The sequence below is a fragment of the Cuculus canorus genome, chromosome 18, assembly GCF_017976375.1.
Source record: "Cuculus canorus isolate bCucCan1 chromosome 18, bCucCan1.pri, whole genome shotgun sequence".
In the NCBI taxonomy this organism is placed as follows: Eukaryota; Metazoa; Chordata; class Aves; order Cuculiformes; family Cuculidae; genus Cuculus; species Cuculus canorus.
Genome location: NC_071418.1, coordinates 13,465,624 through 13,493,304, shown reverse-complemented (window position 1 = coordinate 13,493,304; position 27,681 = coordinate 13,465,624). Strand labels below are relative to the sequence as shown.

The following is a 27,681-nucleotide window of genomic DNA, read 5'->3' as shown; positions in this document are numbered from 1 at the left end:
GCCAAGGGAGCCTGGTTCCAGCAGCCCCCGGCACAGAGGCAGCAGCCGTTCAGAGGACACAAGGTTCACAGGAAGCCCCCAACATGGAAAATTCTATGCTTTTTATTGCATGTTCAGTGTTAGTGTTTTGGAGAGCACAGCTGCAGTAGAGGCAGATATTGTTCCAACTCCCCTTCCTTAAAAGGCTCGGTTACAACTCATCAGTCCCAGGAAGCTTCAGAAGTGGCACCGGGTTTTGCAGTGCATACCTGTGTTCAAATGAGGCCCCTCATAGTTCCTGCCCCTGAAGAACAATGATTCCAAGCTCACCACGTGAAAAAGCCAGCACATTAAATCGCATCCCTTGCCCTGCTGGGAGACACACATGATTTTGTTCCCAGCACCCTGACACAAGGATGCCAGCAGCCCTGCGAATGGATTGCCCTAAGCTGCCCATTCCGGATGTTGCACTAACTTAGTTTGGATGAAAGTCCTTGCCCTGCTGTGCAAGACAGAAGAGGCCACTTGGCTGGCAAGCAGCTCCTCTGCATATCAGCCCTGCCAGTAGCCAGCAGTCCCGCCCAGCACCTGAAGGAAGCACTCCCTTCTGTGGTCTCAGGCGAGTCCCAGTCAGAACCAGAAACCCAAAGGCTCTCCCCTCTCGCTGCACACACACAGCAGCGAGCACTCTCTCCTCCCTTTTCACAAGCTGTATGCTATGTCTTTTTTGCATTTCTTCCCACTTACAGGGAAAGATAGAACACACTAAAAAAATTAAAGAAACTTAAACGTTCAACACCGCCTCACATCTCCACCTCTCTCAATTCAGCCGCAATCCTCCCCACTGCCAGTGGCCTTTTCTTTACGCCTGCCAAGTGCTGGCCAGGTAGGTTTTTTCTACCGGATCTCATGGCTCAAGACCCTGAAAACTTTCACGGTCCTACAAGAATCAACAGTTGTGTTATGCCTATAATTTATGGTATCGCCTTTTCATGCATATTTTCTTCCGTTGTGGAAGCCAGGACAGGGGCAGCGCCAGCTTTAGTCATCGACAGTGATGTTGCGAAAGAGATAGGCCATGGACTCGCCATTGTGGATTCGCCGGATGGCTTCAGAGAGAATCAAACTGATATCCACAGTCTTGATCTTGGGGCACTGCAGCTTCTGTACTTCATGAGGAACGGTGTTGGTTACTACCACCTGTGGAATGCCAGAAAGAAGAGACCATCAGTTGTGTTGCTGATCCCCTCGCTGTCACCAAACTGCCACCCAAGATGAACTCCAGCAGTGGGGAATGCCTGCTGGTTCACAGTTCAGGAGGAAGAATCCTTGTGTGTTAGAAAACAGAAGATTAAAGGTGCTGATCTCCCCTAGGTGACAGTCAGTGTGCTGAGGGGACTGGCGTAACCAGCACTCTACAACAGCCACCTCCACAAGGGCTGACATGTGCCTTCAGAGGGCAGCATCTGACACTGTTACAAAGTGTGAGGGCTGAAATTTTATCCTCTTACCATCTCTGCATTAGGGAGAAAGCACAGACAGGCAGAGCTGACCTGAACAAGTATCAATAACTTCTTCTTTTTCAATAAAGAGACCTTATAGCAACCTTAGAACGACCTTCTAGCACCTGAAGGGGCTACAAGAAAGCTGGGGAGGGATTGTTTACAAAGGCTTGTGGTGATAGGATAAGGGGCAACAAGTATAAACTGGAGAGGGGCAGATTTAGACTGGACATAAGGAAGAATTTCCTCACCATGAGGGTGGTGAGGCCCTGGCACAGGTTGCCCAGGGAAGCTGTGGCTGCCCCATCCCTGGAGGTGTTCAAGGCCAGACTGGACGGGCCTTGGGCAGCCTGATCCAGTGGGAGGTGTCCCTGCCCACAGCAGGGGTTGGAACTGGATGATCTTAAAGGTCCCTTCCAACCCAAACTACACTCTGGTTCTATGAAGAGCCAGCTAACGGAAAACATCTAACAAGTTCAGTCATTTCAGAGATGAACTATGTGGCAGGGGGAGAACCTGTTTAAGTTTGTGACTTAAAACAACCTGGCCACCAGCACCAGCCCATCCTCCACCGTCCGGAAAGCAGACACACCTCATCAATGGAGGATTCCTCGATGAGACGAGGAGCTTCTGCTGACAGGAGCCCATGAGTAGCCATCACAAAAATCTTGTAGGCTCCACGCTCTTTCAGGATCTCTGCAGCAGCTACAAAGCTTTCCACATCATCAATGATGTCATCCTGAGAAGGAACAGAAACAGAAACCAGAAGTGGCCAGGAGTGGATCTGTAAGGTACTGCACCTTTGGCCACGCATACAGACAAAAAAAAAATCAATCCCCAGCTACTTCAGCTGTTGTTGAGATGCAAGGACAGCCACATGCACAACTTAAATCTGTGAACACCATTTCCCTAATTTACAGACCTTTTTGCCAGTGTGCAAAACAAATATTGCATCTTAGAAACAAATGAGTCCCTGCACGTGCAACAGGCAAACGGAGTTCATCTTCAGCAAGATAGTCTTTGCATGGCAACAGTAGCTCCATGTTGATTCCTTACACTGTGGCACAGCACAACGAGTGTAAGAAGTTCAACAAGTCTTTTTGGTGGGTTGGTTGCGTTTGTTTTTTTTTTTTAACACTTCAGGAAATTTCTCTGCATGTCCTAGTTTTTTCGAGTATTTGCAGATCTCTGACATATTTTGATTCAAGGGGGCAAGAAGATTTCAGGGCTTAAAGCACTGAATTACAATGGGTTTTCAACAGAAAGCTGAAATAAGCAAAGCCACCAGCAAAAGTGGAGAAAACAGTGGCAACAATCATGCTCCCACCCCTTCACCAGCTGTCCCTCCTGTCCTCTGGGATAAAGCAGCTCAAGAAAAGATGCTGGGAGGAAGCCACACACACACCCCCATCACGTTCCTACCACAATGATGGCAATTCTTCCTCCAACGTCTCCAACCACTGTTATTGGTGGTTTTTCCTTGGCCATCATCACTAAAGAGGAAAAAATACCTCAGGTCAGTTAGTCTTGAGTCAAATTACAGCAGGTCTACCACAAAGAGGCTTAGCCCTTAACTGCATCTTATCTTAGTGCACAGATACAGACGTGCTTTCCATTATCCTGACACCCACCTAAGTGGGCAACCATTGTTTTCCTCCTTAAATGAACAGCACTGATGCATAAAGATGAAATTCTCATCTCCTACTGACCTCAGAGACAGTAAGCAAGTCCAAATACCAAACAGCACAAGGACAGCTACAAAGCAGCACCTATTTCATGGGAAACGTCAGTGACTTTCTTTGTGTTCCAAACCAGGACTTGAAAAACGCGGTCTCTCATGATTGGAAACAACAAATAGGCTTCTCCAAGTCACGTTTCTCAAACGGCATATGCTCTACAAGGTGCAACGTTTCACCTGCTAGACTCACTAATCCGTCTGAATGATTTGAGACTCGCACTGCAGTTTGTTTGCTTTCTCTCATGTCATCAAACACACAAGGCTCTTTCAGAGGGTCTAAGGACCTTAATAATAGTTGCTCAGAAAAAGAAAGCTTACAGTGGTTTGCAGAAGCAAAGCATGCTGATTTTTCTTAAGTGTATTAACAGAGAAGAGCAGGACAAAAGCGAATACAAATTCAGTTCTACCAGCTCAGTGCAACCACCAACTGGAATCAAAAGTATTTATTGATGAACTGTGCTACCTGACACGTGGTGAAGATCTGAACCAGGAGATAAGGTTCCTCTCTCTCCTGGCTCTACTCTTGCACTGATGTGGCTCATGAAAGAGCTACACATGTAACAGGCTTTATCCTTTATGATGAAAAGCTTCAAGCAGTATAAAAAAGTAACAGAGATATGAAAAAGGACACACCGACAGCGTCCAGATAAAAGTCTTCAGACTTGCACCAAACAGCAATCAGCCTCAAATACTGGCCAGGGACTTGCCATCCATAAACCAAACCTCTCCCTGGTTGGAGGTTGCTAGTTCATACAGTGAGTGCAGAACAAAAACTCTCAGCATGGACAGATCACGGTAGTGGGAGTGCACATGTCATTAGACAGTAATTTGGGCTGATCTAACCACAGAAACAAAGAACATCCAGCATCCTGTAACACTTCAATGGCCCACCTGCACCCCCCCCTGGATTTTATGCTGACTATGGGGACTGTAGCAAAGTATTCTACCCAGGGACTTTGTACCCCTCCCATCAGGTCCTGCCAGGATTCTGGCCACAGAGGATTCTCAAACGCCACAGAGTTTTAGACACCCTACATAGCAAGATTTCTCTCCTTTAAGATAAACTACTTCCATGTAACACTTCACTCTTGAGCAGCATGAGAACACAAGCCACTGCTCATCAAAAAGCCTGTCTGAATGTTGATTTCTGCACTCCAGGGTCAGAAATGTCCTACATGAAACTCCCCATCCTGCACAGCTGATCCAGTGTTATTGCCACAACTCATCTGTGCCTGGGAATGCTCCGAATGTAAGCGCAACTGGGTGACTGAATCAGACTGAGGAATGGCGATGAAAGCAATTACAAGGACCACAGCTCGAAGATTCATGTGTGGACCTGTTCTTCACATACAGGACATACCCCAAGACCGGTCTTCCCCAAGCCTACCAAAACTGTACAAAAGGCTCCGTTCAATAGTTCTGCTTTGACCCAAGTTACATTACTTATCGCTAGGTTTTGCAGTCAAAGTCACAGCTATCTCGGATTTCAGAGTTAAAGTTAATTGCTCTTTGGAGCACAGTTCCCCAGCTTCCCTTTCACTGTTATTTCCGAGCCTCCTATCAAATTCAAAGTCACATCTAAACCCCAAAGAGAAAATATTGTTACGAGAAAAAAAAGTACTTGTCATGAACTAGGATTAAGCATCACAAGAGATAAGCAGACCCTAAATTTCAATTATAGGCACTACCTACCTGCTTAGTTTCTTATCTAGTTTGGACTGTAACAAAACTCCTAGTGGCCACTGCGAAATCCCAAAAGGATTATAGCTGGCTGCCATCCATCCCTCATGTGCATCTACAGATGAGTGTGGATTTCTGTTTACAACAGCCAGGCTAGGGAAAACTTTTCTAAGCAATGGTGAACAGACCTGAGGGAGCTGAAATTCAGCACTGTTTTACTAACAAACACACGAAGTTTCAGCAAATCAGTATCGTCCCACTCCACAAAGGAAGCAGATAGATTCCTTGTCATGCTCAAAGGCTAATGCAGCAGCTAACAACATCAGTAGCGCTTTGTATCTCGTCTGTTTGAGTGCTGTATTTCATGTTTTTCTTTATTTTTAAAAGTATGGTAGGCAACATGTCGACCTACCCGGATCCTAAAGAGATGTTCTCCCTTTTTCTTGTTCAATTTTCTCTGCAAAGAAAAGAAAAACAATGCAAGCCAAAGATCCACCCACAACCACATCAAATTGTAAGAGAACTTTGTTTGCTCCAACGTGATGATGTTATGCAAGGGTTATTGCAGGCAGTTTCTCTTTCTTCAAAATCTTTGGACATATCAAGATGTGCAAGTGAGAACTGCTACAAGAAGGTGATTTGAAAAATGATTCAAATAATAAAGAACATTTTCCTCCTCTATTTGTATGTAGACAAAAGAAGGCAACAGAGAGCCACAGTGGTACTCCTGCCTGGTGCAACCCCTTGGATTATGTGTGAGTTTACATTAAAAGAGTTGCTTTTCCTCTCTGAAGAGTAAGAAAAGATATTTGTGGTATCTGCAGTTTCTGCAAGGGGATATAAAGAAAAGAGGAAAAAACAATCGTCATTTTTGTAACACAAGAACATTGAGGCGTAGTGGGGAAATAAGTTTATCAGCCAAACACTCCAACCTGCACTTTCATTTGGATGCGAGTAAAACACCAAAGTAGCATGTGTTAAAGGTGAGATAATCTGTGGTCCGAAGAAACAGCATTCCCAGGAGCACCAACCTGTTGCTTTAGTTAAGTAGTCAAAAATAGGTCAAGGAATGCTAAAACAGATTCTGCTTCGAGCTGACTATGTGCATTAAAGTGGTAGTCATCAGGTAAAATAATACTGTGTTTACAACAGAGTCTATGAGCAAAAGGCTGCTCAAGAACCAACTGTTCTGTGAAGAGATCTGGAAGGACAGATAACATCCTCGTGCTCAGCCTAATCATGGGAGAGAGACAGGGATAGGGAAGTAAGAAGAGACCTACAGTCAGTCTAGTTTTCACCTTTTCACCCAAACTCTCTTCCTTCATGCCCATTTGCTGGGCTCTGGGTTTGAAGCAAACTATTGTCTATCTCTACAAAGTACTGAATTTCAAAGCCAACAAAATGATTTAACAGATGACGCTCCATTCCTTTTCGATGAGGAAACATGCAAAGAGTCCACACGCATTTCTTAAAGCACAGCCCCAAGCCAGCTGCAAACTTTGAGACACAAAGAGCCCGCAATCAAAGAGAACAAGCTCAGAGTGACATCCTGTTTCAAAGGCTCTGATTTCTAGGTTTTGAGTGACTTGAGCTGTTGCGCTGCTGCTTTAGCACAGTGCTTTCAGAAGTACCATTGGTATTTTTCTGTTATGGCTCCATATGCCACTAAATCAGAGTAGGGCATCACCACACTCTCAGGACGATAAACAATTACACTGCGTAACATGCATTAATTAAAAGCACATGATCTCTACTAGAATAGAGAGAGAAGGTGCATGCCAGGACACAGGAGCCCAGCCAATCCACTAGGAAGCCAGGAAGAATCGTATAAACCATAAGTCATCACTGTAGGGCTCTGGGGCTGCTCCCAGTCATGGGTTTCATTTCTCTTCTGGCTGTAACACAATTGCTGGGGACCCTGAACTAGAGTCTAGAGAGGGACGATATGACAACTCCATATTGACCTGTTGCCCAGAGCAGAATGCACAACGGTTCGTCTCAGCCATTCCCCAGCAGTTCCCTCACTTTCTAACTGCCCAGGCCTACGTTTGTGGTATCTGAGCCAGGCAGACCTGGAGACCAGTTCTTATACAAGAACCAGAGAGTTTTCTGACCAGTTTTGGTGTAAGTTGAGTAGCACATGTCTCAGCTTTCACAAACAACAGAACACCACAACGGAACGCTGCTTCACTCTGCCATCAGACCTTACAACAGCAGGATTGCTGGTGATGGTACACACGGCAGGAAGAGCTGATCAAAGCTTTGTTTGATGTGCCTGTTGAGATGGGAAGATGCTTTTCATATGACTGAATCAGACACAAAAGGAGGCATAGCAGAGAGGGTAGGCACAGACTCACAGCATTGCCATCCCTGATCCTAGCTGGATTGGCACCTCCATCTGGCAAAGCACAGCCCCACGGCAGAGGCTGCAACAAGACCACGACACACTAGAAAGCCTACAGACTGCTTTAAGACAGGCACCATCTCAGTATCCTGCACCCCTGGTAAAAGAGTCCAGCTCACTCAAAACCACATATCTATTAAGAATAGAAAATTGGAGAGAAAAGCAACTTTCTGCTGAGAGTTCTGGACGAGCTCACCCCATAACCCACCCCACACCTCACTCACAAGGAGAAAGCTATCAAACCACAGCTTATTTTACACTGGTGCCTCAGGCATGTGGGAATGTAAGGTCATTAGTCAAGTGCCAAGTTTCTGCAGGAGATAAAACAAGAAAGTGATGGTACACAACAAATCAGTTCATTTGGATAGCTTAGGACTGAAAACAGTTATTTCCCTGGAATCACAACTAAAACAGACAAGGGCACATTTGTCTATAAGCTGCCATCTACAGGGCTCTCCAGCAGCACAAGTTCCCACAAATGAATGAGCTTCCTTAAAGTGTCATGGTTGGAAATAAAGATACAGTCACATCAATGCCTCAGTAGCAGACAAACGTCAGCTAGTGATATTTTGGAGGACAGCATCCTCTTCAGATTAGGAGGGGAGCAAAAAGGCCAAGAGTAACCACACAAATTCCGTTTTTGTTGGAAGGGCACGTAAAAAAATCTCATCAGAAGGGGGACAATTAAGATGAAGTAAACTTCATTGCCAAACTCCATCTGTCCCCTAAGGCCCAAGAGAATTTTCATCAGCAAGATAAGTATTGCTTAACTGATTGCATTACAGTAAGTGATGACTGGAGAAATATAAAATGCCTGTGGTCCTACATGCCTCCCTTCCATGACCTGCCCACAGACTGGTTGGATGTTCTCCCCAAGTATCAAAAGACAAGAGGAAACACTTAACAGCAGCCCTAGCCATGGCTAGTGTGGCTGCATGATGCGCTCCTTACCACAGACAGCAGGACACATCCTTTCCCGCAGTCAGTTCTCAGCCATATTCACTGCACTCATACTTTCTGTCCTACCATCACCTACTAGGAAGCTAAAATCCTCCCAACAGGGAGGTGGATTTCGATAGCACTGTTGTTGCTCGACTGCTGCTGTTGCAGGAATACAAGCAATCCTAAACAGCATTTCCCAGAACAGTTTCTTCCTTTTTTCCTTTGCTCTGTGCTCCCAAATCAGCAGCTCATCAATTGATGGTGAGAGCACAGAAAGCTCAGCAAGGCTCTCAGAAAACCTGTTTGCCCTAGCCACACAAACCTCAAAACCCTGTCAAAACAGACACTGGAACACGATCACCTGGCTGCCAAGATGAAGAAAATTCCCTTTATCAGAAGTTTGTTAGTCCAACAGTGCTGGGTGGGGACAGCCAAGGAGAACAACGTCGATGCTCTGCATGGCCAGAAAGAGTTAAATATGAACCTTCTCCTGCACCTTCTCCTACAACTAGCTGATGTCAACGTTCCCATGGAATTCCACTGGTCCAACTACTATTAGGTTGGTTCTACCTACACAGCTAAGCAACAGCTATTTCCCACCAAACCTTTCCTTTTTTTTTTTCCCCAACGGCAAGCAGAGAAGCTTAATCTTACATGGCAGCTCCAGACCAGGATGCACAGTTGCATTTTTGACCATCGGAGGGGAGTGACGTCCATCATCCATGTCTTGCTCTGTACACTGAGCCTCTCCATGGATCACTGCTAGTCCCAGTCGTAGTCTCTCGGCATAAGACTGAGCCCTGCAGGACAACCACAGCATGTCAGGAAGATGTTGGGATGCTGCAACTTTAGAGCCCAGTGCAGCAGGCCTCTCCCAGACCAAACAGGGCAAGTAAAGGCTGCATTTCTGTGACTGTTCCTCAGCAAGAAACTTCACTGGAAGAGACTTTGCATTCCTTGTTAAGATCCCAAAGCCTGCTCTATGCCTTGGCCCACCACAGGGGTCTCTGGGCACTCCTCCATATGCTAAATGCTTTCTGAGATAGCAAGGCACTGCTGAAACTCACACAGCCAGTCTGATCCTGGCCCCAGGTGGACCATCTAGCTCTGCAGCAGCAGAGTTCACTCCCACAGGGCTGAGACTGCAAAATTCAGCTGCCTATTTACACCACTACAGAGGTCCATCTCGTTTCCAGCCACAAAAGTCTATGGACCAGACCACTGATTTGTGACCCTCCCATATTTTTCCTGGTATATTTCCCATCAGCCCAGATCTTTTCCAAGTTACTTTTCACCAGCTACTAAAGCATCCATTTACCTTTTAGCTGCATCAGGAGATTTGGCTACAATAACTGCGTTTCTGTAATCTGGAATCTGGATGTGATAAAAAATTAGTTAAGTAAAGACCTTCTCACTATCAAGTAACAGATTGATACATGGCTGAAGACTCATGTCCATTCCCCTTCCCCAAACCTTCATTCTGCCACAAGAAACTCAAGAAGTCACTGCGCTCTATTTCAACACCAGTGTTAGAGGATTTTGCCACAAATGCAACACAAATAATTTAGTACAGGCAATGCTGCAGGTCCATACTCTGCATGTGACTGCAGCTCTGTTACCCCTTCCCTCCGCCACTCACAAGCCATGGCCTGGTCAGTGGTGCTGAGCGCAGCCTTTTAAGACACAGGGCACCATGCACAGTGCAGGGAAGGAAGGAGAAGGTGTAGTGATGGGCCCTGGGAGCCAGATGTTTCAAACTCTGGCTCTAGGCATGACGTGAAGCCCCAGTGCTCAAAGAGAGCGGGCATTTAAAATGGGCAAAGGTGGGAATGTTCGTTGTGATTAACCTATCCTGCACAAAGCAGCACTCTCCCCATTTGGGGAAGCCTCGCTTTCACCACGTGGGCATAAATCATCACCTTTGGTATGTGGAAAAGAAAACCTTCATGCCCAGCCCCACAGTGCTCAGAATTTCTATCCTCAGCCCAAGACAAAGTCTATCAACAACTCAGCAGTCATACATCACACCCACTGCAGGACAAAAGGTGAGGGGAGATGGTTTAACTGGATTCAAAAGGTGATTAGAGGCAGGAGTGCACACAGCATCTCTCAAAGGGCACTAACCCTAGAGAGAGCAAACTCATCTTCTGCCTATAGTCAGCTACTATCCAGGTACAATCACACAATATAACATTTTCCCACCTTCTTAGTAAATGTGCAACAAGTACCCAGTAAGAAGGAATTAATTAACAGAACAATTGATCCACCCTGACAACACAACACCTGCATCGGCCCAGTACTGCTATCACAGTAAGACAAGTTAAGAGAAGTAGAACTAGAGTAACCTCACTTCTTCCTGTATATACTGGAGCAAGAAAGGGGATGCTCTCAGGTTGTCTACTGGGAAGCTGAAGAAGCCTTGAATTTCCTTTTGATGAAGGTCCATAGTGATTATGTGTGTTAAACCTGGGGAGAAAAAGAAGAGATACAAATTCATCGAGATGACTCCCACATGACTGGAGTTCCTCAAATATCTCCATTTTCTAGACTATTTTAGCTATTACTCAGACTATTATGCCATGTGATAAAATACGCACAAGCAGGTTAACATAAAAAGAGGCTCAAAGACATAATAAGACACAGGCATGCGACAGCACCAGGCCGACAAACATTGCACCAGAACACTTCCCAGGTGTAAGGTACAAGGAAGTAAGATCAAGCTGAAGAAAATCAATTCCCTCAAAGTGGCTCTAGGGCTTGGCAGCACAGCCCCACATCAAATGGGAGAAGAACGGAAGGACAGTCACCCTCCTGGATGCCCAGATGGATGTACTGCAGCATCTGAGCCTGTGACCTGCTCCCTGTAACACTCACCTGCCTTGGCGAGCATTGAAGCCAGCAGCTTGCAGACGATAGACCCCCTCTTTCTCATTTTGCTCTGTTTGCTGTAGGGGAAGTAAGGGATGACCCCGATGATGTTCCTGGCACAGGAAGTCTTCAGTGCATAGGCCATTATCAGCAGCTCCATGACAGCGGTATTCACATCTCTAAGAGATTTGAAAACCATTCCAAATATCAGAAGGTGTTTTTCCAAATGCTACTCCTTTTTCTTTTATACCCAGCCCTCTTCTCAACAAACTTCCAAGCAAATAATGCTACATTCCATGCTAACTTACACAAGAAGCTGATAGTAACCACACATGCCCTTCCGTGGTGCCACAGCACATTCATAGAATTATAGAATCATATAATAGTTTGGGTTGGAAAGGACCTTAAAGATCATCTAGTTCCAACCCCCCTGCCATGGGCAGAGACATCCCACTAGATCAGGCTGCCCAATGCCTCCAATCAACTGTTACACACACAGGACACAATTCCAACACTCAAGAGCTCTAGACTGGAATTTGATTTTGTATTCCAACGTGAGCCATATGACGATTTTCCCTTCATCAACACAACAAAAAAAAGGCTCTTTTTTCATTTACATTGGAACAAACGTCATTTCAGACAGTGTATTTTGAAATAAGAGAGTCTTTTAAAGAAGCAGGATACTCACAGCCAACCCAAATTCAACCATGCTGGATTTAGAATCATGGAATCATAGAATAGTTTGGGTTGAAAGATATTTACTATGGTATTTTTATTTTTAACACTATAAGGCAGGTTATTTTTCCTGTCTTAAGAAATACTGCATTCTGGAGCAGTACAAAGGCCAGACACATCATTTTGGTGGGGATAAGCATCTTCAAAGTATCAAGCTTATCTAGAGACAGAAGGAACAGCAGCACAGTAAATGCTAAATGACCTTTACTTAAAAGATAAAACCAGAAAAAACCCTAGGCAGAACAGATACATAGTCCATTGCAAGGAATACACACAAACCCTTGCTTTCAGTGAGCTTCACCATGAAGATTAGCACTGCCTAGAGCAGGAGCGTATTAATCTGCATTTTAATTCATTTTGTGGAGGGGGCAGCCGTGTAGCTGTGTAGCTGTGTAGCAGCAGACGAATAAACAGCACAGAGCAGCTAAGAGCTCTGCAGAGGTTTTTGGATGCTACCCAGGCATCGCTCAAGGACCTGGTTTTCTCCTGATGACTGGGATGCCTTCCCCAGGAGCTCAGAGATACCATTTCCTGAGTGTCTGTTTGTGTGTGACCCGGAACAATCCTCTAACAGTTTCTCCACCACTCCCCTTTCCTTCAGAAATTAGCCTCCGTTCGAGTCCCTTCATTTGTGAGTGCTCCAGGGTCTCTTCTCCTGCTGGCCCCACCAGCCCTCGCGCACAATGTCATTTACACACAAGAAAGCTTTGTTAGCTCTGAAGCACCCAGCCAAAAATTACATAAAACACAGTCCCGTGCCACGTAGGACAACAAGTAAACAAAGAACTGTTTCTTCTCTTTGGTGTTTTAGCTGTGCCAGTGAGGCCGTGAGAGGAGAAAAAGATGCTACTATCAGTGTTGTATAAAACCAAAGTGGCCAAGTTTAAGCCTATTTAAAGGTCGTCCACTTTCCACCATTATTTTTCAAATTAATTTATTTAAAAATATATACATATTCTTATGGAAAGCAGATAGAGAACAAGACTGCCCCAGGGAGAAAGGGTTACTGGTGATTTCAGAAAGTACCAGTAGCTCTGGTACTTCTGTGGGACATCGGTACCGTATCAATGGAGAAATCACCATTTCCGCTCCTCTCCATATTCAAGCAGGACCCCACGCTGGACTTCAGGAAGCTCCTAAAGGCCAGCAGGGACCAGGGTAGGAGGGCTTGCTGAGGTAAGGAACACCCTCCTGGATGCTTTGCACTGACCCAACCATCATGCTGATCTGTTTCTCTGCAAAGGGGCACTAACTTGAATGAAGGGCCTGGCTCAGCATGGGGACTAATTGGGGAAAATAACATCTGCAGTGGAACATCTGCCACAGCATCTCTAAAATAGGTACCCAGAAGAACATTCCAGTCTCCTTGCTGTCCTCCCTGCCTCCTGCCTTGAAGCCCTGCTCACAGTTACTGTTGGAAAGCCCCAGCCAAGACCACACACGGGGGGCTGTCAGGTCATTACCAGGCCACTGAGCCAGCTCAGCTATACTCCACGCCCTACTTACCACCCCTTTCTAGCAGCCTGGAGCCTCTCTCGCTGCTCCCCATCCCTGAAGATCCCTGCTCTAAGGGCTGAGCAAAAGGTTTATGCAAAGCTGCCAATCGACTTTGCAACAATCAGAACCAACACTCAGCTCTGAAATACTCCTTTCGCTTTCAGTGCATCGCTAGGCCATCAACTCCTTTGTTTTTCTATAGCCTAAATATGAGCTATTTGGTTTTTCACACACCAACAGTCTTGGACAATACCTGTCTTGGTAACTTTAGTACTGCTATAAGCATTTTGGAAGGAGCTTGTGTCAAATATTCAGGTCTTTCTATTCTCTCTGTGCATTTAAGATGCAGACTATGAATTCACACTGCAGCATAACAAGGTTGTTTCCCTCTCTACTCTTTTCCCATTAAGTCCTAATATTTTGTTTGCTTTTCAAACTGCCGCTGAGCATGACAGTCCTATTCTCAGATTATTCAACACAGTCCTTCTTTTCACTCTCCTGAAAACATCCCTGAAGCTGACTGCAAAATTGAGATGCCCTTGAACTTGTCCCCTTAAGCAATACAGCAAGGCACAGCTGCAGCTTGGCAATAAAAGATGACTTGGCTGCACAACAGTGGCTCCTCACCTGGAGGGCCCCAAATGTTTTGGCTAAAAATGACCCATTTCTTAGCCCAAAACATTTAATTCAGTTTATGGAAAAACAAGGAGATCAACAAGTTAAAAGCAGGGGAGGTTTTCCCCTCCCAAAAGTGTTGCTGTCCCTAGTGCTATGAGTTATCTCTCTGAACACCTTCTCTCTTTCATGTTTACACAGCTTTCAGTTGCAAGTTGTTTCAAAGAACTCTCTCCTGAGGGACAACAGCATGACATTATTCACCCAAAACACAATTCTGCATGAGCGGGTTTTCATCTTGTGGAGATCTGTTTCCTCCCTCAGGGAACAACTACTTGGAGCATCTCTCTGGAGAGAGAGGAGCTCTAGAAAAATGTCTCAAGTCTGCAAGAGGAACTCCTGAGGTGATCTGATCTTGTAGTCATACTGATTTCTTTAACAACGGACCAAGCATTAGAAAGAGGAAATGAACTTAAATTTTCACTGGGCTCTACTTCTTTGGCAAGCAAGGAAAAATTCTGTTTCCAGGGTATTCTGCTATCTGCTTGAGCTCTGGTACTTACTACCATTTGTGATCAACGAAATCCGAGCACAATTTGATAACGTGGAAAAAGCTATCAGAGCAGGAATAGCCTTGTTCTACACACTGTGCAGAGGCATCTCAACAGCATCTCCCCTAGTCATAGCTGGTCATTTTGCAATTAGCATGTGTATACAAACTCCCTTCCACCTCCTGCTAGCTTTCCCATAGTAGTGTGATCTCTCTACACTCATTCTCAGCCAGTAAGAAGTAAAGATTCTGGGGTAAGCAGCTGGTTTTTCACCCCCTGGTTACCTGTAGCACTTCTTTTTCCTCTTAATCCAGTGCTAGAATGGCATAAAATAAAAACCAAACAGGTCCACTTAGGGCGCAACATCATTAAAAACTATAAAAGAGTACAGGAGGGAAGCTATGGGCTTCCACAGGAGTTTTGCATCACTACAGTGAAAAACAAAGAGTTATCCAGCCTGTAATGAAAGCAATAGCTGCTGTTTGTTGCTGGCTCTGCTGCTTGGTAATTGGAAGGCAGAGAAAACGACACATCCTGAAATGGAAATGTCACTCAGAAATCATCAAGCAACTGAGCCTGCATGGACACCAACACACAGAGTCCAGGGATGTTTCACTTGAAGCCAGCAGTCATCCTTGTTCTTGCTGCAAGTAGAGCACGTAAGCTGATGGGAAGCTTCTCAGTTTGCTCTGGTGCAAGCGATCCTCTGGGAATTTTAACAGCTTCACACTATGTAGTGTCCTAAATGTAAGGCAAAGCATTGACAACATTGGAAAAAGACTGGTCATTATGCCGGCTAACAGTGAGCAAACCTATTGAACGATCTGCTGAACCAGAAATCCAAAACACATCACAGCTGTAAGCCTGAGCCACAAGTCTCTTACCTGGGGATGGTCTGTATAATGAAGATATCCTGTCCGCGGACCGATTCTTTAATTTCAACTCTTGTTTCTGAAAAGGATTGAAAACACGGTCAGTTTTAACAGTGATAACATGTCTTAGCAGCAACTTTGCCCATCGCTCTGGGCAGACCAGGACTTGCTTCTCTGCCCTGTGTCCATATACACCCACCAAACACCCCCACACACAGGCTGGTTCTGGGAATAAAGAACCCACATCACATTCATTAATGAAGAAGGAACAACCTAATGTAGAACAACCTCAAGTACCTACCCAGCAGTAACCCTGCTCCTTTGCAGCTTCCCATGGAGTCAGTTCTGTAGAGGCCGGATAGCCCAAGGCAACACCAGCAGCATAGAGCACAGAGGGAGAAGTCTCCAACTTCTCTGCCAAAGCCAAGACATTTCAACACTGACAGGAGTTGGAATCCCTGCCAAACATGATTCCTCCACTCCCAGACTTAAATGCAAAAGCTAAGTCCTGAAGCAGCTCTGCAAAGCCAAAGCAACGACACCAAATTTTCACTCTTTTCCCACACTGCTGTGAACTAGAGGGCAAGGATAAGTGAAAGAGAGAAATATCTACCCAGCAACTGAATTCAAAGCCCAATGGGCCTGGGCAGTAACCTTAAGGGACTCAGTTAAAAGCAGACTGATTTGCTGCCCAGTGATGAGGAACAACTTCAGACCTTGTAGCAAGCAACCTAATTTAAAACTAATCTGAAAGGGCAGCAAGCTCTCAGTAGTGCAAACACAACAGCCAACCCAACCATAACCATGTGGCCCACTCCAGCTGTAAAAGCCGCAGCGCTATCAAAAACCCTCACGCCGAGCCTTCCTCTCACCTGGATCAGCTCTCTCCTTCTAGTCTCTCTTGCAAATAAGGTAACCAAGAGCTTGAAACAGTAAATTATTCTTATCTTAGCCAATATCCTTCTGTTTCACTCCTCCAGCATTTGAAAACAAGCACTTGCTCCGTTTAAAGAGATGAAAGCAAGCACCCCAGCACAGCCTTGAAGGTGTGCTCCTGAAGTAAAGAGGATAAGTCCTTACAAGGACTCCCTGTGGCAGGGGAAGGCTGCAATAAAGGGATAATTTAAAAGTCTGCAAGGCAGGCACTTAGAAAGCAGCCCATTCCTATTAAATGAGGGAGGTGTTTTGCTAAACACAAGAGCATGCGAGATTTTGTAGCAGTTAACACTAAAGGCAGGACTCTCTCCTTCAGATCAGAGTTAGCTGGTGGGCAGGAAAATAAGACAACGTGGGAAAATGAGGAATAGATTTAAGTGCTTTGTCCAAGGTCAGACATGGACGTTTAGCACTGTCAGGAGCAGCACTAATGTCACAGCTGAATCACCACACTTACTAGACTGGTTTGGCCAGTGGAGCTACCGAGTATTTTTAAGATTATGGCAAAAAAGGCTTCAAGCAGTAAAGCTTCCTCTTACTGTTAGCGTAGAGACAAACACATAACCATTCCAGGAGGGTTATGTGTGGTGCTTTATTTCGAGGTCCCAGGAACCAGAGGTATGCACACAAATCTGGTTCCAAAGACCATCACAGCGCATCTGCAATTTATCCCTTAAGTGTTTTGCAATCTAATATATATTCAACAGATTACATCATTTCCTCATGCATGTGTATTTGAGGATTGCCTCATCAATCAATTACGACATTAGTCTCTTCTGCGCCTGCGTAGCCCCCTCTGGTGGTCGTCCTGATGAAGTAAGGAGTCTTCCTCAGATGAAGTAAGAGTCTTCCTCACCATGCCCTTTTCACCTCTTTAGTCTTGGACCCGTTACAACTGCTTTTGGTATGCTTCCATCCTTTGTGTGGACACCAGCATTTCCTTATCTTCACTCGACTACCCTTGGCATGCTTCTGGCCTTCACAAACGTAGGCTGTGCTCAGATAAGGTTGTTAGTAAAAGCGTAGGCTCTGCTCGGATAAGGTTGTTAGTACATACTTTTCTAAGCACTCCCTAATACCATGTACTTATGTGAAGGTTATATGTGGCTTGTTAGAAAACCGTTACTGCCTGCAGAGACAGACACAAAGTCTGCACATACTTAACTATAAAGATCAACAAAATCAAACGCTAAACACAATATATAACGTATGATTTTAATCTTATTATAGTTGAGCCCTGATTCTTCAGCTAAATCAACGTTTTTCCAACATTACCTCCATTGGTTTCCTGGTACACCACAGACTTCCCCAGCTCAGCACCGAGACGCCTGGACAGAAAAATAGGAAATTAAAAATAGAGGAATGCAGCAGTTTATGATCCAAAGCAGAGAGCGGAGCAATCATTACACTCAACAAAAAAAAGCGTTGCCTAACTGGGAGTTGAGTGCCCCAGCCAGGCTGCAGAACTATATGACCCTTTCCCTCCGAGGTCCCTGGGGAGGTCCCTGGATCGCACGGCTCAGCAGCAGCTTGATGCCATACTTGGAAGAGCCAGGCCTTGTATGACTGAACCAAAGCCATGAGTTACAGCAGAGGATATCTTGCCTGGCCTACACAATGCCAGACAGATCTGTTGTGGAACTGAACATTAATTATTCACTCAGGCTAGATTAACTGCAACTGAGTCACTTTTTTTGGCTCCCACATCTTTCCCTGCCACCCCCAAACCCTCCTTCTGAAATAGCTCAGCCGACTAAAGAGATTTTTAACCTCAGAAAAAAGATTTCTGATTTTTTTCAGATTAGTCCTTCCTCTTCTCAAATGCCAAACCTACAACATTCATCACAACAACATCACCCTCCCTTTTTTTTCCCCCCTCCATTTCTTCCTTATATAATACAGATCCACCTGAAGAGTATTTAAAAAATGCTCCAAAAGGCAGACCTTTCCCTCCGGTGACATTTTTGTATTTAACTGCACTGACAAGTAATCCATTAGTAAGTATTTACAGGTATGTGAGCTTTAACCATGAGCCTCAGCTGAGAGACCAACTCGCACCAGCGAGATGTTTGGGACACCTGGGGTCTGCTCAGTAGCCGTGCCCAACACGTGGCATTAGGAAACAGTTTATGCCTGCAAAATACCTTTATTCAAGATGTTGATTCTGGCGGTAGTGTCCCATATGCATATCTACTGTATTTCTCTGGACACATGCCAAAATTGTGCAGATTGGCACTAACCCTAAATGGTGAGCCCACATCTGCTGTTGGTTTTCCTCTGGTCTACCACCTTCAGCAGTCGGTCTCTCCCCATCTCCTCAACGCTCAGCTTCAATTATCACAAAGATTTGGGTTTTTTCAGAAGTCAGCGAGCAAGACAGCCCTACACTGGCACGCTGCTGGGCCACGAGCAACTGCTGGACTCAGCTATGAGCCTGCGAGCTGGAGGTCTCCGCTAGAAGCTGGTCAGGACAGCTGCGATAACAGATACTCAAATGCAATGTGATATATTTGCTTAGCTGGCTACAAAGCACATATTTGGCACACACACATTCCCGATCGTGTGTCTGGCAGCATGTTTTGTGATGACTGGGGCTGGTGAGTAAACACATCGAGAATCTATGCGTGAAACTGTAATCAGCCCAGCTCAGGTACCGACTGCGGCATCACCCAGGGAGCAGTCTGGAGCAGGCAAGCCTCAAAAATCTCTGATTTGGCTTCTCTCACCAGCCCCGCTGGGTGGAAACTTGCACCTGCGGCACAAAGGCACCCTCAGGACCTTCAATATCTTCAAAAAAGAGCTGGCAGCTGGTCAAGCAGAGGCAAGCCTGGGGACCTTAGGGACCGATGCACAGTAAAGATGAGTTTTGTGGATAGGCTCCATTGAGCTCTTACTGCCCATTGGGATTCCCCTGTCTTTTCAATGACAGGCATTCGAGGCCACTAAGCTTTGGCATAATCACTGACAAGGCATTAAAAGTCAAAACAAGCCACAGAATCACAGAAAGCAGCATGCGTGGTGAATCATTTAATGATTCACACTGGTTCCTCCACAACTGCACGGCAAGTCTTGCAAGCTCCCTTTGGAGGTACACGTGCCCCAGCTTCACTGCAGACAACACGTTCCTACCTCACAACTGGAAAAAACCTCCCTTAACAAGACTGTGCAAGTGTCCTGAATGAACCCTGCATCTCATGGCAGGAAGGAAAGCTTCAAAACCAGTCCAACTGGACACATCGCAGCAAAATACCCCTTGGAAGGTGACACTTTCAACGCTAAGCAGTGGCAAACAAACACAGCAGAGGTTTGTGACAGTCTATGAAGATGTAGATGGCAAGAAGAAACCAGAGTCCAGTGCTCCCCTATGCAGATCGTACAGCAGCAATGCAGTTTCTGTGCTGCTGAAACAAGGCAAGTTTGCTCCCTGATGGAAAAAGGGACACTGAACTGCTTAGCCTGTCAAACCTCTCTGCAGACAGCAGCAGAAGAGACAGTAAGCAGTTGCCAACTTAAAGGAATGAGCAGTAGTGGGTTGCTCTGGCCAGACAGTAAATCTCATTGCTGCTCCAACTGTTGACTGCAAGTAAACAAGAAGGGCGTCAATGGGAAGGCTGTGAGATAAAACTGCCCATAAAAGTCCTACATCAACCCCATCTGGAGTGCTATGCAGTCCCACAAGCTGCAGGCACAGCAGATGCACCGCAGGCAGCTCCACCAAAGCAGCTCAGGTATATTTACCCAAGGGGCACAGCTTCTCATAAACCCCTTTCTGAAGGCTTGGCATAAGCAGAGATTTCAGCCAGAGAAGGAGTCTGATAAAACCTTGTTTAGTCATGGATATTAAAGAGGGGACTGTTCATGCAGCTCCTGTTGTAAAGCATCAAAATCCAGGGGACTTGGGTCAAAAGGGAGATTTGCACAGATGTCAAGGGCAGAGCACAGCCTTAGCCACCACAGCCTGGGAGCAACCACTTGTAAGAGTTCAAAGCTCAATTCCTCCTTCCCATCACCTCTCCCTTTTCCCTCTCCATCCCCAACCCTTTTCTCCTTAAATCCTCTCCGCGCAGCAGCTCTCTGTTGGTTGTTGCTTTAGGCAACAGAGGAATTAAATTGACAGCAAGACCCCAATTGCATTGGGCTTCAGGACTAACAGCGTATCCCCAGAACAGCGGTTATCACAGTTACTGGATCACCTGTCCGCAGACACGGGCAGATCTACACTGGGAAAGAAAAGGCTGTCACTACAGGTAACCCAGGGCACACACCTCCACAGAGAGACACAGCTGCTTCTGGCAAAAATAATGCTTTAGCTCCTGTAGAGAAATCAGATCTCCAAGCAAAATTAGTTCCACTGATAAGAGCCCTGCTGTGTGCTGTGGTATTTGGCTACGGGGAGATGGGGGCTTTCGCCAATACTGAAGTGTTTGAGACTGAAGAACAGCCAGGGTGATTTTACAGTATTTGTAGAAATCTCCCTTGTTAATCAGCCCCGTACCGACATCAGAGCCTGTATGTACTCTGGTAGCTCCTTTCTCCATCCAAGAGAGACAGGTTTTGTTTTGAAAAGCATCAGCACTGCAGACTGCTGAAAAACACTGCTCTTGAGACAAAACACAGTCAATTGAGAGAGATTTGACATTCAGCTGAATCAAAATTCAAGAGGCAGGTTCCCTTTCAGTATTTCACGGTATCAGAGCACATTTCAGCACGGCCCGTAAGGGCTCTCAGCCACAGCTACGTTTCTTTCTCCACTTTGTGACAAGTACCTCAAAGGGCATGTGTAAAGTTACCTTCAAAGAAGCTTCCAGGCAGCTCACAAGCATTCAGTTTAAAGACAAATCTGCACATAGATGAAGCCGTTGATTCCCTCTTCATTACTAACATGTTCACTGGTGTCAGCTCTGCAAACACTCGATTCTGCCCAAACCTACAGACTCCATGAACCACTGCAGGACTCGGAGCTGGAGCTGACAGCAAAGGACCTCCCTGGTGTTTGTTTGAGGCCACAGTGAGCCAAGGCCTGAATCCGAATTGCTTCTCAAACCTAAATAAAGACCTGATCTTTATTTAAAGATCAGTCATCTGGTCCATAGAGCACAGTGGCAGCTCTATGGTTTATTTCCTAACCTCCCACATAAAAAACAAGTCAGGAAAGGGGAAGGAAACAGCAGCTTCTTGGATACAAAACAATATGTTTGTTCGAATACACTTATAACTATCTGAGCCTGCCCTTCACCAGTCTCCATCCATCCAGCATGAGTGGATGCTTGAAGAACAGTCCCTGCTGCTCATCTGTTACTTCTACCCAGAGCCATCCAACACGTCATCACTTGTTCCAGCCATGCCAAAGCCATGCCAGCTGAACTACTGGCAAACACCGCACAGGTTTTCCTCTTCTCCTACCAGTCCACTCCTTGTGAAAGACTTTGCCTTAAACCTGGCACCGGCCAGCACAGAAGGCTACCACACAAAGCCAGTCTGCTCAGCCACATTACATGCTTGATCTAGGTTGCACAGAAAATCTCAAAGTCCAACTTTTGGGGACCCTACTCCAGCACCAACCCTCTCCAGCTACATTACTTTCTAGCTGGTTGTTCATTTCCCCTTGCCAAAATCCTTTGTTTCACCCTGTATACCTGTTAGCCTCCTGTCACAGCACTGCATCTTCTGAGACAGAAAAGACTGCCGCAACCTCCTCTGCTCTTGGAGGACCATGAGGTTACCGTGATCAGACTTCCCTGTGACACCTTCTCCTGTGCTCTCGTTTGTCAAGATGACCAAATGAGGAAGGCTGACACCACTCTTCCTCCAGCCCACCAGAAATGCTCCTTCCTTCAGCTGAGGAAGGCTGCTGCAAGCTCTCATAACATGCCACCTCTTCCAAAAGCACATCTCCCTCCAGAAAGCATCACCCTGGTTTTAGGCTCCCAATGACCACAGATCAGAACACAAGTCTCCACCTTTTCCTCATTACTCCATGTTGTTTATAGAGTACTGGTGTTCATGGTACTGGTTTTATTTTCAGATGATTAGCATTTTCCATGCTGCAAACCAAATGAACATCTAGAATACGCGCATCCACGGTTTGCATTGAGTTTATGATAGTGTCACATCCCAGATAACACAAACCTGAGGGAGCGTTAGGGAAGCATCAACAAGCTTCACTCAGCAACCCAAACACACAAGCACGGAGTGGAATGTAATATCTGTAAACTCTGCACCAAACAGCAGTCAGAGAGAGATCTAAAAGAATCTGTTGGACACCAGAGATGAACAAGACCTGTAGACCTCCCTGCCCCCAGCAGCACACAAGGCCCGTTAGGGATCAGCACTGGTCACAGAAATTATTTTTCTCCCCTGCAAATGCAGCTTGTAATCAGGTGCCAAGTGTCCCAATTAAACCAGTTTTCTTTCCACTGGGGAAAAAAATAAAAAAACCAAACCCCTCTTGATTTACAGGTTAACATACGGTTTAATTTATGTTTCAGTGGTCCTGAATCTAAGGAACATCTTTATTATTTAAAGTTACAAGGTATTTGGTTCTCATAAGCCGACACCACTTCCTCTCCATGGGAGATGCTATCACAAACAAAAGCTCTGAAAACTCATAGTGAAAGTCAGACTAACCATGCAGCCACTCGTCCTATGAACAGACAAAAAGGCATAACGGGAAATTTTAGAGACTGGAAGCGTGCCAGAATGCCACACTCAGAACCTGAATCAAAAGCAACTCTGGAAGTTTTGCATTAAAAGAAGAGAGGAGATTGAACAGCTTTCAGATATCTGCCTTATGTCACATTGCTCCTCCCCAGGCTTGAGAGTTTAAGAAAGGATAAGCCAGGACTCCTCAAGAATCGATTTTAACATCATATCTGCGGGTAAAGAGCAACAGAGCCTCAATGGACAAGTGTCTCAAGGGGATCTACACCTAATATTGTGTGTTGTTTTAAAGTTCTTTCACTGCTTATGCTAAAGGTCATAAAAAAAACTTAAAAGGAACGCACAATATTAGAGGACAGACTCACCCTTGTAAGACTGCTCCAACTCTATTAAAAGGCACAACTGACCTCCCTAGCAAAGTACAGGCTGGGATGTGACACAGTGAGGAAGCCAGCACACACGCATCTTTTGCGACCTGGAAAAAGAAGGGATGTGTTACAAAAGTGTTGAAATGCCCTCTTAGCTCCTAAGGGAAGTCAGTGCAAAACCTCTGCATGAGAGGCTGAAAATAGGTGGGGGTTTGGAAGACTTTCTACTGTGAACAAATCTGTCCTATTAACAGTTCCAGATTTTGCACCCTCCTCCAACAAAACTCCATTCGTGTATGGTGCTTCACACTCCTCCATTACCAAACTCTACTCCCTTTTTACAGACGGTAAAGCTACATCTTTAAGTCCCAGTTTAAGCAGTTGTGTATCACACTCTTGTGCACTGCCAGAGCATCCAACTTCCTCAATGACACCAGAGCCAAGGCAGAAAGCCTACACCACCATCAAAAGTTTACATCATGAAGGACAGCCAGGAGGCTGCTCTCTGGATCCTACTGCCAATCACCCTCAGTGCATCACTGGGAAGCCTGCAGAGGATTACACCAGCATGTCACACAGCCAGCTGCATGCGCCATGGCCCGAGGAAGCCTGCTCCACGTCTCTTCTCATTAAGCCTTTAGAAAAAAAAGAAGTTATTTTTAAGATGAAGAGTAGAGAAAAAAGATTGCCTGTTTGCTCTTTCAGGCCTGAGAACCTAAAGCTCATCCCCAGGGACTTCTGTTACATTCTGTGGTGACACAACAGGACAAGTCTTGCTAAACCATGTCCCATATGTGGCAGCAAAACTTACTTTGTTATATAGAGTTATGTTATTTTCAGAGATGTATCAGAGGAGGGAAAGTGATATGAAATATGGCAAAATACATACAAATACTGAAAAAAATATACAAACAAGAAAAAAGCTTTCCAGTTCCAAACACAAGGATTTCCCTCTCTGCCTCACATCCGAAGTCTATCACCATTATCCACCACAAGTCCCACCAACATCAGCAATCCCAATCAAAAAGCCACGTCAGCGTTGTGGAGATAATCTGTGCTAAAGACTGAACACACTGTTTATTAAGCTAGCTAGACAAACAGCAAAATGTCGTTCCAGTTTAAGGTGAGGGCACACCTGTATTCAGTAATGTTTCCAGTGTAAGCACACCCTTGGAGACAGGAATAGGCTAGGAGCTATAGGGTAGCAAGGGTAGCAAGGATCCTATCTGCCTTGGCAGACAAACAAACACTGAGTCCCCTTGATTTTGGGAGCAGATTACTATGAATTGTAGTTTGGAAGAATTACAGAATCATGGAATGCTTTGAGTTGGAAGGGACCTTAAAGATCAGTTGCAACCCCCCCTGCCAGGGGCAGGGACACCTCCCACTGGATCAAGGGCTCCAAGCCCCATCCAACCTGGCCTTGAACCCCTCCAGGGATGGGGCAGCCACCACTGCTCTGGGCAACCTAGGCCAGCGCCTCCCCACTCTCTCAGCAAAACATTTATTACTAAGATCTAAGGAGCACAAAGGAAACTCAAATCTTGCTCTAGGATGACAGCTTCCCAATACACAGGTCCCTGTCTCCTACAAAAGAGCCTGTGGTTGGGAATGCCCATAAGCCAGGTACCCTGCTTCGAACCAAACTAATTCAAAACAGAAGATCGAATGCAGGGGGAAACGCAGCACCACTCTGTGTGCCAAGAGCCCCATTTTTGAGCTAGTTGTTACACACTTTCCAGCAGGACCCAGCACATCCATCCTTGCCAAGTCAAGGTCAAACTCTGCCCAAACTGATGGGCTGAAAAAAGGGGCACGATTCCATCCCTAAACTAAATCTTCTTTTGTCAGCAAGGGCTGCCCACCTCTCTGGCCCCACTGAAATGTGGATTCACTAACCCATTTTGATCAGTGCAGCTGCAGGTGTTGCACCAGGGTCCACACAAGCAATGCTCCCCACGCAGCAAAGCTGTGGGCCAAACAAGGTCATCAGCCTGTCCTCACAAAACACAGCGCAGAAAGCTCTGAACACCTCCCAAAGCATTTAAAATGCTTTTTGAGGTTTGTTCTGCCAAGTTCCACCTTTTCCATCCCTGTAAGCAGCTTCTACTGCAGCTTGGCCTTGCCAGCGTTGAAATGGTTGTCAGAGACACAACAGCCTCTCCCCACAAAACACAGTGGAGAAAGCTCTGAGCATCTCCCAAAGCATTTCCCAAAACGTTCTGAGGTTTTTTCTGCTGAGTTTCACCTCTTCCCTCCCCTTAAGTAACACCTTGTGCCATAGCCTGGTCTTCCTAGCTTTGAAATGGATGTCAGAGAGGCAAAAGCCTGTCCCCACAAAAAGTGGTGGAGAAAGCTGAGCCTCTCCCAAAGTATTTAAAATGCTTTCTGAGGTTTGTTCCACTGAGTTTCACCTCTTCCCTCCCCTTAACCAAGACCTTGTGCCACTGCCTGGTCATCCCAATGCTGAAATGGATGTTAGAGAGGCAAAAGCCTGTCCTCCCAAAACACAGTGGAGAAAGCTCTGAGCATCTCTCAAAGCATTTAAAACACTTTCTGGGGTTTGTGCTGCCAAGTTCCACCTTTTCCATCCCCTTAAGCAGCTTCTACTGCAGCCCAGTCTTCCTGGCACTGAAATAGATGTCAGAGACACAAGAGCCTCTCCCTAGAAAACACAGCAGAGAAAGCTCTGAGCATTTAAATGTCCACAGAAAATGCCGTTGAGAAAGCGAAGCACCTCCCAAAGTATTTAAAACGCTTTCTGAGGTCTATTCTGCCGAGTTTCAATTTTCCCATCCCCTTCACTAACACATTGTGCCAAAGCCTGGTGTTCCCAGAGTTGAAATGGATGTCAGAGAGGCAAGTGCCTGTTCCAACAAAAAGTGCTGGAGAAAGCTCTGAGCATCTCCCAAAGCATTTAAAACACTTTCAGAGGTTTGTTCCGCTGAGTTTCACCTCTTCCACCCCTTAAGCAGCTTCTGCTGCAGCCTGGTCTTCCCAGCGCTGGAATGGATGTCAGAGAGGCAAGAGTCTGTCCCCACAAAAAGTGGTGGAGAAAGCTCCAAGCATCTCCCAAAACTCAGAGCATTTAAAAGTCTCACTTAAAACACTTTCTGAGGTTTGTGCTGCCGAACTCCACCTCTTTCCTCCCCTTAAGCAGCTTCTACTGCAGCCCGGTCTTCCTGGCACTGAAATAGATGTCAGAGACACAAGAGCCTCTTCCTAGAAAACACAGCGGAGAAAGCTCTGAGCATTTAAAATGCTTTCTGAGGTTTGTTCTGCCGAGTTTCACCTCCTCCCTCCCCTTGGATAACAGCTTCTGCTGCAGCCTGGTCTTCCCAGTGTTGGAACGGATGTCAGAGAGGCAAAAGCCAGTTCCAACAAAAAGTCGTGGAGAAAGCTCTGAGCATCTCCCAAAGCATTTAACACACTTTCTGAGGTTTGTTCCGCCGAGTTTCACCTCTCCCATCCCCTTCACTAACAACTTCTGCTGCAGCCTGGTCTTCCCAGCGCTGAAATGGACGTCAGAGAGGCCAGAGCTCTCCTCACCAAACACGGTGGAAAAGCTGAGCATCTCCCAAAGCACTTCAAACGACTTCCGAGGTTTGTTTGGCCGAGTTCCACCCCTTCCCAACACCTCGTGCCGCCGTCCGTCTCCCCAGCGCTGGGATGGATGCGGGAGAGGCAGCGGGGTTTCCCGAGGGACGGGGACGCGCCGGGGACGCGCCGGGGGCGCAGGGAGCCCCGGGAGGGCTCTGCAGGGCTGAGGGAGCCCCGGGAGGGGCGGCACTCACTCGGTGATCCTGCGGGCCAGCTCGGTGCAGGCCGCGGTCGAGTTGGCCGAGAAGACGCGGTACCCGCTGCGGGCCGCGTTCATGGCCGCGGCGTCCCGCGGAGCTCCCAGGGGAGAGAAAACAGATTTATAAGGCAACAACAGCTTCCGTGGCATCCTTTTCTTCCTCCCGCCGCGATCACCGCCCCGAAAGGGGAGGGAAGGGGAGGAGCGGAGCGGAGCGGCCCGCGGCGGCAGAGGAGGAGGACGGCGGTCATTGAGCCGGGGCGGCCCGGACAGAGGATCCAGCGGTGGGCAGGGGTGCCCTGCGAGGCGGCGGGGATGGGATCCCCGTGGCGGTCCCCGAGGGGTAGTGGAGCGCTCACGCTCCGCTCAACCAGACAAAGCCGCCCCGCCCCCCGCCGCCATCTTGGGAGAGAGCAGAGCCCGCCCCCGCCGCCATCTTGGGAGAGGGCAGAGCCCGCCCCCGCCGCCATCTTGGGAGAGGGCAGAGCCCGCCCCCGCCGCCATCTTGGAAGAGGGTAGAGTCCGCCCTCGTCGC

The 27,681-nt window shown here is 46.5% G+C and overlaps 1 protein-coding gene across 3 annotated transcripts; it reads right to left on the bottom strand.

Moving 5' to 3' along the window:
* Positions 1 to 84: 84 nt before the first annotated feature.
* PRPSAP1 (phosphoribosyl pyrophosphate synthetase associated protein 1) lies at positions 85 to 27,536 on the bottom strand. Of its 3 annotated transcripts, none has more exons than XM_054083300.1 (10): positions 27,142 to 27,536; positions 17,595 to 17,647; positions 15,396 to 15,462; positions 11,120 to 11,292; positions 10,596 to 10,711; positions 9,564 to 9,619; positions 8,900 to 9,045; positions 2,904 to 2,974; positions 2,074 to 2,220; positions 85 to 1,179 (listed from the first exon to the last, which is right to left on the bottom strand). In XM_054083300.1, the coding sequence occupies exons 1-10, from the start codon at positions 27,294 to 27,296 to the stop codon at positions 1,021 to 1,023; spliced, it is 1,143 nt and encodes a 380-aa protein (XP_053939275.1). In that variant the 5' UTR covers positions 27,297 to 27,536; the 3' UTR covers positions 85 to 1,020. The 3 variants fall into 3 exon arrangements, with proteins under 3 accessions (XP_053939275.1, XP_053939277.1, XP_053939276.1); XM_054083302.1 differs by lacking the exon at positions 27,142 to 27,536 and adding an exon at positions 23,345 to 23,447; XM_054083301.1 differs by lacking the exon at positions 17,595 to 17,647 and having other exon boundaries at positions 27,142 to 27,279.
* Positions 27,537 to 27,681: the final 145 nt, after the last annotated feature.

What these genes read in the sequence shown, in the direction of transcription:
- PRPSAP1 (XM_054083300.1), bottom strand. Translation starts at nt 27,296, where the DNA reads ATGCCACGGAAGCTGTTGTTGCCTTATAAATCTGTTTTCTCTCCCCTG. An exon ending in ATTATACAGACCATCCCCAG is followed by an intron (nt 11,293 to 15,395) that starts GTAAGAGACTTG and finishes CAAATCTCTTAG; the next exon opens with AGATGTGAATACCGCTGTCA. An exon ending in TCTCCTGATGCAGCTAAAAG is followed by an intron (nt 9,046 to 9,563) that starts GTAAATGGATGC and finishes GTTGTCCTGCAG; the next exon opens with GGCTCAGTCTTATGCCGAGA.